We start from the raw sequence: 14,713 nt of genomic DNA on the forward strand, positions 1-14,713 counted from the left end.
GCGGAGAATCGGGGCGTTTATCGCGCTAGGGCCATAACGGGTCGGTTCACTGCCGCACCGCACTGTCCTAAAGGACCGTTTATAGGCAAATCTGATATAAAAATTGGATAGTAAAACCCGACGCGGCTATTGAATTAAAACCGGGTTTTCTCCAAGAACATCAATTTACTCTAATATCACGCAACAATGGACGTGTAAAAGCGCAAAGTGCGCTATTGGTCATATCCTGTCTCCTCATGATATAAGTTTTGCACAAATTGAATTATAAAGTGCGTTGTTACTGCACAGGACGTTATTAAATAATAACATATTTTGTTTAAAGCAGAATTAACCACTCTCCCTTTCTCACTCTGGATCAATTCTCTTAAGGAAATGAGCGACATAAAAAGCTTCAGAGAAGTTCGTGAGGAAGCTCTATTATTAGCTCAATTCGTCCTAGTTCGGTTTGCGGCATGTTTCACCAAAATTAAAATCGCAGTTAGTACCAGTTGGTACTGCCCGGCCAGTACCGCTCGGTACTACCCAGTTGGTGCTGCTCGCCCGGTACTACCTTTTTAGTACCGTCGATTTTCGCAAATTCATTGACGCAATCCCCGACCTATTTCGAACGATCGAACATGGGCAGCTACGCGACGAGCAAAATTCCCATTAATCACGGGGTGTTTCGCTCGACGAGACTCAGCTCCTAGACCTGCACCGGGGAGTGAACTAACGCAGAGTGAAAAATGCCTTGTCCAGCTCACTATCGAGTTATGACTATTTTGAGGTTTGGCATGAACTTATCCATCAAGCGCAAGTGGTCACGACGTGACCCACTTCGCCCTAAACATGCAAACCACGTTTAATTTTCCATCTCCATGTTGGATGGAAAAATGCCTAAATGTCGTGCAATAAAAACATCAACTTTAATTAGTTACTAAGTAATTTCCCCCCGAAAACTCCCCGGGACAGAACTGTCCACGGTGCGGGACGAAATTAGACCAACTTCTAAAGTTCGAACGTTCCGTTTCCCCACGCCGAATGGGAATTGCCCGCCAATTGCATATTTCAGCAGGAAAACGACCCAAAATACGCTGCGAAGACGACTAAAACCTTTCAAGTTCTGGAGTGGCCTGCCCGCCCTCCAGACCTGAACCCAATTGAACACCTTTGGGAGTTTGCTGCGGAAAAAATTGCTGCCAAGAGTGTCCCCATCCTGGATGTTTTAATGCAGGAAATTGAAATCGCCCGGAACCCCATTAGTGTCCAAACCATTGGAAACATGGTTGTTTCCATGTCAAATGGGAGCGATCAAGTTCCCAGGAATACTGAATCAATTACAAAACTCTGTAGTAGCACCATTCAGGTGTTACACACGTTGGTTGGACCCATGAGTCGTTTCACGATATATTTTTTTAAGTGCCCCCAGTTTCGTCCCAATCCGTGCTTCATCAGTGAGCGGTCCGCCCGAGAAGATCTCGTGAGGAATTTATGAATTTTAGGCCGTCGATGATTCCGAGAGATAAATCCCATTTTGTTTGTTGTCGATTGAGAGGGGCGTGACGCGTTCTTTATTATCATAAGAGTTTCCGAATTCCCATGAATAATCACACAGCACCGGGCGATAGATAAAAATCTTGATTATTGCCTTAGAACACGATCAAATTGATTTACGCAATCGGGTGAGTTACGAGCCCTGGAACTACGATCAAAGAAAACCGTTTTTGTTGAGGACAAGGGGGGGGGAGGGGGGGGCTGAGGCAGGAATGAGATTTCTGCGCTGTTCTTGTTCATAGATTTTTTCCGAAATGCCCTCATAGTCGTAAATTTCTAAAGCCATAACTCAATTAGATCAATCGGGCGATAACTTTTACGGGACGGGAACGAGCACTCCACGACGCAAGCAGGTGATAGGAAAGATCTACTTATTTTCCTTCACCAGTAGAATAAACAAAACTTAAAAATAGATTTTAGAGGTGGACTATCCATCACTTTTAAGCGCTCTGGCACTTGCCATAGATAGCTCCATCGTACCGGGTCGTACCGAGACGAACGGTGTCGATAATTCACGTTTTATTCGATTTATTTCCGTCAGGGTGGCAACACTTGCGACGGAAAATTTCGAAAAATTACAACTTCGGACATGGGCCGCCAGCACCAACAAATATCAGATTAAATACTCCCTCGGGCGTTGGGAATAACCAGCGGAAGCTGCAACTTCGGCACAGTGGGGTCGCGTTTGAGAACAACGGACAAAACGTTTACCGTTCTCCTTGAAGGGGGGAATTGTAAATTTGCGTCTAACCAAACAGACCTCAAGGGCCGTGACGAATTTTGGGCTGAATAACTTGAGCATTGTGCATAATTCGCCAAATTTGCACTGTAATTCGCTAGGAGCCAATAAGGCCGCGCTTTACTGCCGGAGACCGCGAAATTGTTACGATTCTTTTAAAAGTTGCGCAATGACCAAAACCGACCCTCTACGCCAATGAACGTCGGGCAGAACACTCGCGTAATCCCACGGGCGTTGTGATTTATTAGATTAATTAATTAATTGATTTTAAGGTTTCCGACGTGATCTCCTTGAGGTCCCGAAGGCATTAGGAACTCACTAATCACAAGGAGCAGCTCCTTGCTGCGCCTTCCTCTAGTTATCTCTATCAGTTTTGAGGAAACTGAGCCTTCATGACGTCATTCTTTTTTTGTTTTTTAACTATTTTCATGAAATTTTAAACGCGCAAACTCCAGTTTTGCTCTATGGAGCCCCTGGATATAGGAGTTTTCGAATATATCATCCATAAGGATTAATTAGTCAATTAATTAATTTTTTAATTTAATTTTTTTTTAATTAAAAAAAATTAATCTTAAATTTCTTTGTTTGTTAATAGAAATTCCTACACTGGCACTTTGTCAGTTTTCATGTAACATCAGGACCAAAAAAATGTCTTTTCAACGCTTTCGCATTGGAGCTTTTCGATTTTTTCCTGTTCGCCCTGTACACCATTGAATGCCGCAGATCTACCAATCAAAAGGAGCAATTCCTGGACGCGCCATGGAATACCACGGGCCTAGGTGCGGCCAGCACGATTTTAAAATTTCGAAAACCCGTTTTTGGCACGGGCGGCGCGCTTGCGCTCTACTTTTTCACATAGATCCCCTGCACACTACGCTGCAGTACAGATATCTAGCGGCTTGAATCATGCACACATTTGTTGTTTATATATAATTAACTCAAGCATTTTCACTTTCCTACTTCTGATCGTACGCAGGGTGGGGAGGTAAATGAGTGCCCCTCATTTTTGGCCTTAAAGGAGCCCTGTGAAGGCAAGAGCAAAGCGGATTTCACATTCTCTTCCCGATTTCTCCAGATTTGGCCGGTTGCACGTGGCTTAACGTCAATATAGGTATTTTTAACGTTTTAAGTCTATGGAAAAAATGTTGGCCCGAGCCCGCTTTTGCGCCCGCTTCAACCGGAAAAATCAGTAAAAATTGAGCAAAAATCCCCTCAACGAACACTGTGCCGGTTGTCCTGAAAATTTTCATTTTAAATTATTCGCGTAAAATTGTTTTCTAGTTGTCAGCTGTCATTTTTTGACACGGCGACCACGCCAAGGCGTCGCTGCTGCGCAGCAGTCGCCATTATATCGAGATTCGGCGTTAGGGGGGTCACGAAACAAGGGGGAGGGGAGGTATTTACGACCGCTGCGTGCGCGAATCGTGACGTGGGTGGCTCGAAATTAGTTTTATTACTGAGCTCGAAATAAATAAATTTTATGCCTTATCGTTGGTATATTAATTATAATTGCGGCTATTTTATGTCACGAGTAGATATTTATTTATCGCCTGTGGTGAACGCGTCTGCGATCGTCGTAGCTTTTGATTTAAAAATAAATTCGAGAATAAAAACCGACGCCCCAGGCACGGCCTAAGCCCTGCAAACAAATCGGCCCCGTCGTTGTGAATTATGATGACGATTATTGGGCCCCCTAATTCTTTGCGCTTTACGGAGGATTTAATAAGAAAACGGAAAATTTGAGGTTTCCGGGGTTGAAAAGTTGCGCGAATGAAAATCGGTTGGAATTTTCCTCCCGACAACGAATCTAATAATGCATCACACAACTCAGTCCGGGCCGTTTTCCGTACCGGAGGAACAGCTTCGAAGTTATTGAAGTTTCCTATTGCAACCTTAACAATATATCTGCGAAGAAATTAAATACTGATGCTCGCCGTTGCGGGCCAACCATTAAACTTCCTCAAAGTAATATGGAAGTTGGAGTCGTGCTTCAAATAAAAATCAAGTTCAAGGGTCATCCGTAACGGCACTTGTCCAGCATTCGTCGTTATTAATTTTGGGGCATTGTTCACATCCGGTTTTAAGGAGCTAATTTCGCTTCATTGTCGGTTAATGAAGGATAATGGCGCGTTCCCAAGACCGTTGGCGGGCGTGAGTCCGAGGCACTCTTCAGGACCCTGCGGCATGAGTTCGAGGCACTATCGCGGACACTTGCGCTCGGGCCAGCATGGCCCGAGCGCAATTTACCGCCGCTTTCCGCAATTATATAACAATAAAACAACTTACTTTTAATTATTATTCATTGTCGCAGTTCCCATATAACACGTTAAACATTCACTGCGGCAGATACAGAGGACTCGAAAAACAACTCGCAACTGAGCAAAAAGTGTCCACTCGCGCTTTCCAGACGCGTCGCTCGATGTGCCTCAAAAGACTCACTTTCGCGCTCTTCTTGTCCCTTGTCCACAGTTTCGAACTCATTACGCTCCCTCCCACACTTGCGCAAGTTCACACTACAGTTCATAAAACAGAACAACAAATGGGGTTTGACAAATTTTATCGTCCAGAAAGCTGCGAGGCAACAGTAATGGTGTCCGTTTATACAGGGCGTCCCAGAAACGACGGCGCAAACGAGCGTCGCGCGTTAACTCTCGTTCTGCGGGCTGCTTAATTTTTTTTTTCCGCTGATCGGGAGCAAATTTGACGGTGCTCGTTTAGCCGGCCCGAGGTTGCTCCCAGGGGGGCTTTGGGGAGGGTAAGTTCATCTAAAACGACGACATGAATTAACCTTCGGAAGGTGGTCTGGTGACCGGGTCATGTGGGATTCGTCTCTGAGGAAGACGCGAGCCCACTGAAAACCTCCCCTCTTCATCCTGAGGCTCCCAGGAACCGCCGCCAGGTATTACTTCGAGGCAGGGGGGGTATTGCCTCTTCTTTATTTTTTCTCTTTCCTCTGCCCCTTGTTTTCACCTCCAGTTCACCTCCTTTTGTCCTCAGTTTTGTTCACTTCTTTTACCTTATTCTTTTTTAAACAACGTTTCGTCAATATAATTTGCAATTAGCTCAAAGTTTTGTTCATTCTCCACCGTATTTTTTTTACTATGTTTATGGGTGTCAATTTCTGCCCCATTCAATGCCGCTCTCTCGTTCCGCCATCCTGAACATACAAAGAAGCATGCTCCACATCGCCTTTTTTTCACCCGCACTAACCTGTACTAACCCGAACGAGCCTAAACGAGCCCGAACTAACCTGAACGGGGGACATTATTGATTTTGCCGAGTGAAGTACACGTTAACCACGAATGTCTGAACTGTTTTCTAGTACTGCAGACGCTCGATAATGTAAACAGGCGATAATGAAACTGTTGCATTGCAGAGCGGAAAGGTACTAGAAGATCATGCGGAACGCGCGGTAACGTGAACGATGTGTACACTCGATGACGTGAATAGTTCCTGTCAACACATAAAATAAAGCAAACGATGATGCAAAAGGCACGAAATCCTCGATCGTTTAAAAGTTTTGATATCCCCGGCGATTGTGACCGTTCAAAAACCTCGTGGACGACCAGCAGTGTACTCCCGAAATGGTCCCCCGAGCGCTACGCCCCTGAGGCACCACAATGAATTTGCAATCGCAAATTTTCTACATTATACTTTGACTCAAAATTGAAAAAGAAACTTAAAAAAAAACGGAAAATTCCAAAAAAAGCATTGTTAACGTTAGACGATGCACGGAATCATCAGCCAAAGCTACAAGTGAGGAGCGAGAGGGGATCAATTTTTTTATTGTGTATTTTCGATGTCGATCACATTCGCATTGTAGCTTCCGTCCCTGTATCAACTTATAAATTACTCAAAAACTGTGCAATTTTGCTGTATGTAACTAAACGTGAGCATGGGTTATGTTATGACGTACTTTCGTACGTCATCAGAATAATGGGAGAGTTCCATTTAAAATGTTTAAGCTTTCGCCATTTCTTTGACGTCAAAGTTGACTCTATTTTTGCGGCCACCCTGTAGAAAACGTCAGTCAAAGTTTGACAGCACGCTAAAATATGGCCCTTCCGCACTGTTGCGAAAAAGAGAGTTACGAAATTCCCTATGTCAACGATGTGCTGTCGATGCGGCAACTGTGCAAACCTCTGCATTTGCCAATTTCAACGTTCAATTGCACTTATCTTGAAATCTAGTAATTATCATGAAAGTAACGCATAAACAAACTCGTATTGGAATTGAGATTAGAACCCGAAAATGCAGTGATATACAGGATGTTCCGTTTAAACTAACCCGAGAAGTATCGGCTTCCGGTGCGACCGGAAGAGTGACGTCATCGAAAATATTTTATACGGGGCCGCCCCGAGGGTTTTACCAAGCGACGAAACTTCCGTAACGTTGCTATTCACGCTTTTCCCAAAGCGTCTAACGGTGCTTCGCAGTGGGACACGCTGTATATGCACAGACGTGTGCAAAATGATAGCAGTGCGCAGGTGCTTTTTAAGAAAATCTTTTAGTTTTTAACAAATTTCAATATTTCGTCGTTTTTGCTAATAAAACTCCACTGATTGTGGCAAACCGAAAGCGAAAAAACTCTTATTCAAATCAATTTTCCACAGACATTCATTATTGGATAATTTTGCTGCAGAAACTCCTCTTTTAACAGCCATCCATAAATGCTCAATAGGGTTGAGGTCCGGAGATAGAGCAGGCCACTTCAAAACCTCAACCCCATTGTCGGCAAACCACGCCCTTGTCCTTTTGCCCGTCTGTTTAGGACCGTTATCCTGCACAAAAATCCATTTGATGGGTATATTGACATCGGAATAAGGAAACATTACGTTTTCGAGGATATCAACATGCACAACGTGATCTCCTCTCAATACGATGTATCGGACCTATGCCCTAATACGAAAAACAACCCCATTATGGAGGACGCACCATATTTTATACTCTTCAGGGTGTTCTTTGGGTTTTATTTAGATTGTGGAGGTCTTCTGAGATATTGTCCTTGTCCAGCAGAACCAAAAAGAACGAATTGGTCTGACCAAAGAATATTCCTCCATCTAGACGGGGGCCAAGGGGCTCTCTCGCAAATTTTAGGCGATTGCAGATCTGTCTGCCAGTTAGCAAGTTCACTTGGGCTTCCCCCGTATAAATTTGCTTCAGCCAATCGCCTCCGCACTGTAGAAGTGCTAATCTTAACTCGAATTTGTATTTTTAATTGTTTAGATATCAAAAAAGGAGACGCTTTCGCCACCCTCTGTATTCATCTATCCTCTGTCGACGTGGCATGTTTTTCTCTACAGCGCGTTTCCAGTTTTTTTTACAAATTTTACGCCATAGCTAACTATTTTAATGCATTTTGAGAGAATTCATAACTTTTCCCTTCATTTCTAAGCGCTGAAATCCAGTTTCCCATATCTATCGCACAATGCGCTCTTCTACTCACGGTATTTCGGCTAAAAATCACCCATGAACCATTCAACCTCACCATTTATGTGACATTTAAATGGTGAGTGTCAGTTGGGTGAAAACTATTAACTATTGAACGAAATTACGTAGTACTTTAATGCGTACGACCGTCAACGCCGCTACTTTTTACGTAGATCCATGCGCAGGAGACTCTCATAAATAGGGGAATCCCGGAAAGGTTTCGACGCGGTGTCTGCAGTTGCACGTACACGCTCAGGACTCGATGCGGTATCGTGACAACGCCTGACATCTATGATCCCGAAGAAGCATTACCTGAGCCAATAATCAATCCCTCGCAAAACTGCCGTTGGCTTTGCTATTATTTCGCACGCCACTGTATGTACTAGACGCTTCTTTTATAAATCGTTTATTATTTAAATCACGTTCGCTAACGTGAAGCACACTTTGTTTGAATTAGTGCACATTATCCAGCAGCTCCTGCATGTCGTGAACTTGGTCACGCACTTCAAATAATAGTAGACCCCCTTAGTTGGAAATATCTCGCGAACCGTTGAAGATACCAAGATTTTTTTTTATGTAAAGCTCAGACCCTGAAGGACTGTGACACGACAACGTTGTAGAATATACCGAGTGCTGCAGGGGCCCTCTATAATATGAAAAGTTTACATTGAATGTGTAGGCGCATTGGGGACCGAAACGGGGATAAAATAACGGGGGAACCCCGCTTAAAAACACTGCGACTCGCCAAATGGGGTACATGCACTAAGCACAGGCTCTCATAAATTTGCTTTGCTGACCGAAGTCCGCTTACCCGCGAATCTTCCTCTGTAACACGACGCACGGCTTGTCCTTTCCTGCAGACGCTCCAAATCGTTAGAACTCTTAAAATGCTCACGTAGGTAGTAATCTTGGGAGAACCGAGTGCTCAACGTTTTGAGAATTAGAGCACACGAAAGCAGTAGCGAGCTCAAAAGGGATAAAACAAGAACTCTTTTCTTGGACGCCCGGCGGCTCGCGTCACGCGGCCATACTTTTTAAACAAAAGAACGACGCAACGTTGCCATTTATGGGTTTCGCACCAGTTCAATCTGGAAAGAACTTTTGTCATATTTTCAAGTGGTCCCGTGTTAATAGTACCTCCTTGGTGCGTCTCGTGGTCGTACCGCTCCAGTCGCTTCTGTATTTCTTCTAAATGATCATTCTTGGGCCTCTTTACGGCAAACTTCGCTCGACACCGCTTCTCTTTGGCGACATTCCGTCGAGTCCCCTTGAAGATCGATGCAAAATGATCTTTCTCCTCCCACATTATATGCTTCTGCACCACGCGCGTCTTCTCCCGTTTTTTCCCCTTGTCCCTTCTTCATCGCGACGCGCTTTCAGGAAGTTAATTGTCCGCTTTCGATCCGTCCCGTCCTCCGGGAATCTTTCGTTCTCCCTGTACATTTGAACGATGATGTGCATGGTCTTTTCACCTCGTCAACAGACGGGCAAACCCCTGTTGTTATCACCCCCAAATCGCCATATTTAGCAAATAAATGCAGTTTTTTGTTCGTTTTATTTTGGCATATTTGCCGAAGGCCGCCGTGGTAGTTGAAAACGACTCGGTCGTTCGAGCAATCGCGAATTTCCGTTTGCCGTCGTATTCAAGACGTCTGGGTCGCGGTAAAATTTCGAAATTTTCGATTTCAACGCGGAAAGTTCAGTGGCTTGCCAAGTCAGTGGCGTAGATAACAAATGAGCTTTTATATTATTTGGGAATAAGGCTCCACCAAGGGCGGAATCGAACACTATTATCAGTCAGAACTAAGGAGAACGTTCGTTCTCAGCCAATTTTTTGTGATTTCGGGGCTCCTAATTCAGCCAAGGACATTATCGATCTTGTTAAATATGGTACACGTTAACTAAAGATATCTGTAATATATAAAATTTGTTACTCACCTAAACAAACAGTTTATTTCTTTCACATTTTACTTGGCCTGCGGGGTTCACCAAGTTTTTTTTACAGAATACTTTTTTTTCATGTAGAAGAGTTCGGATTCTCAGAAGTGGTAAAAATCTACACGCTACCGGCACTAAGAAGAAAATGGATATTTTGAATTAACTGTTGGCACCCGAAAGCTCGCTATTTGTTCCAGGTCTACAGAATTGAAAAAATTACTTTGACGCCCTGTAGAGCGAAACAAGCCAATTTATATAGAAGGCAAAAAGGTGGTTTTTACTTTCAAGAATCTCACGTTCGTTTCTACCATTTCTTCTGGGACATCCTGTATAATCAGCTTGGTAGGTGGCCCGGAAAAGCGTTAATGTGTTTTTAAGTGGCCGCGCAATGCCTTAATGACCTCAAAAGGGAAGTCCCTAGATAGCCTTCGCTGGAAAACTAATTTGAAACATATAATATCTCGTATTAGGGGGATTACCGACAGGGGCGTTTAATAGAACTTTTAATTAATGTCCTGCAAAAACTCATAATTTTTCCAGAATTACAAAATATCTACTGAAACGGAATGAAAAATCGCTGTTCTGTATTATCGAAATGTAGAATCTCCTACCTGGTAAAACAACAATCAGGTAATTGCACTGGTGGAATTAAAGAGTATTCTAATGGATTTTCATTAAAAAACCACGCAACAGGCAATGAGCCATTACGTTAAGGCGTCGATTAAGGAATTTACTACCAAACATCTGACCAGCACATGAATTAATCCCAGACCCACTTGAGGTTTTTTAATGATTGCCCTTGACCATAAACACTACAGCGTGTCACAGACCGGTTCGACATATTTTAAATTATAAAACGCCTCCCAAGAAGCAGGAATGAAATGTGTTACATTATTGACTGGTATCATCATTTAAAAAAGAAAAGAATCATTAAACTCGTTAAAAACAAACAGGAAATTTGTTTTATTACCGCAGAACCCAAATAGATATTATTTAACTTCCACACTGAGCGTCTATGATAAATTGCATTACTTAATTCTACTTATAGGTATGATTTTGGTGCGTACTTTAATGCAATCAAGTCTTATTTCCTTTGGGCTGCATTCCATGACCTAGCCGAATACTTTATTGATCACTAAACGAGTAGTCAAAGGTTGAATAAACTCGAATTTTCTTAATATGCAGTAACGACGGATCTACGAGCAAGTAGGCAAACCAAATCCATACGAGACTGAACCTACGTGCTGTGCTCGACCTGCAGTACCTCGTTCGCACATCACACTGTTCAATATTATGTAACGTACCCCTCTGTCTTACTGGATTTAAATGCGGCTTTTTTAATTACAGCGAATTTTATAATATACCCGTGATACATTGGCGTTTCAACTTGGAGGTACAGTCAAACCAACTACAATAAACAGCTAAACTAGGTTAATGATTGCGAAAATGCATGAGTTTTAACAATAAAAGGAGCAATTCAATCACAAAATATAGTTAGTGAAATTCCGCCCGTGACAACCAAACTCGGCGTTTAGTACGTGATTAAAGTCGTATATTTAACAATTTTTGAGAAGGTTGGAAGAAGCACAATAGATCTATGTATTATTAGACACATCTCTCCTATATCACTACCCTTAAAAATAAGAACAATTGTTGTTATTTTCAACCAATCTGAAGGAGTTCCAGTCACGAAAAAACAGTTTTTGAAATCAGCCCAACACCTCCAAAGTTACCACCTGGAGTGCGTACAAATTGGCATGTGGTTCTATCTCGCTGTGCTGGATGTTTTTTTTCACCCATCGCGTTTTCACGTTCGCCCAGGTCATTTGGACGAGCGAAAAAGGCGCAATTTATCGATTTCAGGACATCTCTGAATGGAATGGCCCCGAAACGCTGACCCGACGGTCTAGAACCAATAGTACAATGGCAACAGAAATCGCCACCTCGATGAATCGGATATATTACACTAACTAATAAAAAAAAATCCACCCTTGAATTATAAGTAATAATGTTATAAACGTTGACAAGAACTTTTACCTGCTATTTATATACATGCCCACACTTCTTAGACTGCCCCTAGATACTTCCGTTACTTTAAAAAATGATAAGTCCAAAGAAAAGCGGATTTTAATGATTATTAAGGTCTATTTGTTCCACTGTCAATTAAGCTAGGCTGATCGGGGCCAGACCTGGCACAGAAAGCCGCACAAAAAAATGGAACAAATGAGCCTAAATGGTTTTAAATACGATGCCACAAAAAGCCTTAACAAAGCGAATTATTATCAGCTGTTTGACCCTACTTTTTCTGGAAAAGAACCTTGTGTATGGTGCTTATATCCGGGACCAGTTTATTGTACGAATCCGAAGAGGAAGTACCTCTTCCTGAAGGCCTAAAATCTAAAAAAATAAATATCCTCTAGGCAGAGAATGGGCGAAACAAGCGTACCCCTCCGTTTTGGTTAAAAGATTTCCTGTGGGTTGATTTATGGGCCTTTTATTGACAAGGAGGCACTTCATTGGCTGCCCGTCCAGCTGCCTGTTATGGTACGTGTCAACTGCTTTCTGGGCGTCTTTGAGATTCTTGTAAATAACTTCGGCGACCCCGGATCGCACTAATTTAGCCGAGAGGAGCTGACCGATGTCTTCAAACAATTCCTAGCGAAAAATTACAAATAAAACAATAGCGGATTACACTCAACATGGTAAATTAATGCTCACTTTAATATCGTCTTCTGTAACAGTTGATTGGAGATTTGACACGACGATCCTATGACCGGCTGGTACCACCACTTTGGTTTTGGCCTGAGAAAGTATGCCGTGGGTGACCTGCTGTCTAGGAATACTGTCCAATCGCGAGTGCACATTGCTAATCCTAGTAGATCCTTTCAGGGCGATCCGGCTCACTGCAGATGACACCAATGGCATATCGTCATCCTCCTCAACTGCGTCCATATCGATATAACTGCTTGGTTGCACTCTCACTGGCCTGATGAGGAAGTTAGTTTTTTTTCCAAAGAAATCCAGCAACAGTAAGTATGCTCATGTAGAGCTTATTTACACCGTTGACTATTGGCGATTCAAGCCAAGCCACACGTCATCTGTTGAAAATATATGAGGCTACCTGTAAAGCAGGTAAAACATCACCTCAATTTTTATTTGCATTGGATGTCCTCTTTGCTCTATTGCCTCAGTTACCACGTGACCCACTCATGTACATAATTATTAGATAGGTTCCCTTGCTTCGTTTCATTACATTTTGAGAATAAACGCTTATTTTTGCCTATGTTGGATCTGAGACTCAAAAGTAATAAAAAAGAATTGAAGATATTTCTGGTTACATCACAAAATTTCATATTTATCATTAAGTATTGCTATTCACTTCAGTTCCTGTTAAGTTTAGAATTCTAGTGAAGCATCCAGAGGTTTCAATAGGGAGTTTGAATTTCACCAGCTTTGGAACAAATAGGAGATTCAATGTAAATCAAATGTAAGGTTACATTTTGGCTGCTGCAAGTGCATAAAGAAGAGCGCAAAAGAGTCATTTGAATCGCCAATTGGCAAAAAAATTTCGATAAATAAATAATGAAACATACATTGACAAAACTAAAAATCAAGGCTTCACTTTAAAACGAGGATATGCAACTGATACATAAGAAAGCAGTGATTAATGGGTAATGGCAACATAGAGTTGTTCTTTCATCAAAGCAATATTCCAATAATCCAATTATATAACTGTGACAATATGGACGTAACGGTTGCACAGTTTTCAGATGTTACCATACAATGGATTCTCCTATTCTTTTTGTCTCATAAGGTAATTATTAATGGACAAAAAAGTCACAATGAGTTTTATCAACAAGAGATATTTTTGGACAAAGCACAAGAAATAAAAAAACGTTTTTCGGATCAGGCTGGTGCAAATACTCACTTGCGTGTTATTAATTCTGGCCATGCCTGCTTTGCAAGCATTAGTTCCTCCCTCACAGCAGCCCTCACCGCTTGTCTAGTTGGCTCCAATGAACTTATTAAATGAGATGCAGGTTTAAGCTCTGGCTTAACCCATTTGTATAACGCGTGATCATATTCCCTTCCCAATGGATCTAGCGGTGGCAATTCATGCCCTAGGTTCCAGTTTAACTCATTGATAATGGTTTTCCTTACAGGTGCAGCTCTTTGGGATGCAACTCCCCTAAGTGGAGATCTTTTCATCACTGGCCTCGATGGTGCCAGAAGCCCTAGTTGTTTTTGTATAGTTAAATTGATATCAGATTGGTTTCTCGATTTGTTTGTGATTAAGCTAATTTTCCCATTTCTGTCTACTTTCTGCAGAATGCTGTTCCCAATTACTTTAACACTGGAATTTGTTGACGATGACTTCGTTGCTGCAACACCTCCTCTGCCGCTCCTCATCTTATCAAGTCTATTTCTGGCATCTTGGACTTGCCCTTTTTTGGCCAAAACGTCTCGGGCATCGGCCACCACGTTAATGCGTTTTTTCTGAAGAAGTCTTTGGCGTGCATCTTGAACGTTCCGAGCCCCTTGAATGTTTCCTATGGGTTTTCCAGTGAGTTTCCCTTTGCCTTTAGCCAACCGTTTTTTGAATTTGGGATTTGACTTTAGATTGGTACCTTTAGCTTGTCTATTTATGATTTTTTTCTTCGCCCTGCCGTTGGCATTTCTATAGTTTAAGTCAAAATTTAGTGGAAATTTGATCCTAGCTTTAAAGGCTTACCTTTTCAATGGCGATTCCTTGGCCATTTCTGATGGTATTAAAATAGTTTATTCATGCAGATTTGCCAATTTTAAAATCAATAACTGGTGTATTGAGATTTTAGTAGAGTTTTACACGCGGAAAACTTGTAGATTCACTTTTGAAAAGGTAAAAAAAGGCAGGAAGGGCAAGAACTAAACACTATAAATTCCCAATAATGAAGAAATGGCTTCAGGATCTCTGGGCGACGTATGACGCATGACATTGGGACAGTGAAAGGCTTAAGGAGGTGAGTCATTTGCGAAGGCCATGCAATAGCAGCGGCAACAGCGCATTTGAGTAATAAAGCTTCGTAGAGTTAC

General features: G+C 42.3%; 2 protein-coding genes across 6 annotated transcripts in view; both read right to left on the reverse strand.

Moving 5' to 3' along the window:
* Positions 1 to 10,380, reverse strand: part of AdoR (Adenosine receptor) — a 29,798-nt gene extending 19,418 nt beyond the window's left edge. The window contains exon 1 of one of the 4 annotated variants that reach the window (XM_066301274.1): positions 10,252 to 10,380. The gene's annotated coding sequence lies outside the window, so the exon portion shown is untranslated. Of the gene's footprint in view, positions 1 to 4,558; positions 4,786 to 8,513; positions 8,709 to 9,640 lie in introns of those variants that run through there. The other 3 variants (XM_066301273.1, XM_066301276.1, XM_066301275.1) reach the window with 3 other exon arrangements.
* A 190-nt stretch (positions 10,381 to 10,570) lies between these two features.
* LOC136349599 (polymerase delta-interacting protein 3-like) lies at positions 10,571 to 14,603 on the reverse strand. 2 transcript variants are annotated; one of them, XM_066301279.1, is made up of 5 exons: positions 14,373 to 14,603; positions 13,569 to 14,318; positions 12,359 to 12,626; positions 12,087 to 12,295; positions 10,571 to 12,030 (listed from the first exon to the last, which is right to left on the reverse strand). In XM_066301279.1, exons 1-5 carry the CDS (start codon positions 14,396 to 14,398, stop codon positions 11,937 to 11,939), a joined length of 1,347 nt encoding a protein of 448 aa, XP_066157376.1. In that variant the 5' UTR covers positions 14,399 to 14,603; the 3' UTR covers positions 10,571 to 11,936. The 2 variants fall into 2 exon arrangements, with proteins under 2 accessions (XP_066157376.1, XP_066157377.1); XM_066301280.1 differs by having other exon boundaries at positions 10,571 to 12,037.
* Between the last annotated feature and the right edge of the window lie 110 nt (positions 14,604 to 14,713).

This window comes from Euwallacea fornicatus, chromosome 38 (genome assembly GCF_040115645.1).
Source record: "Euwallacea fornicatus isolate EFF26 chromosome 38, ASM4011564v1, whole genome shotgun sequence".
Lineage (NCBI taxonomy): Eukaryota > Metazoa > Arthropoda > Insecta > Coleoptera > Curculionidae > Euwallacea > Euwallacea fornicatus.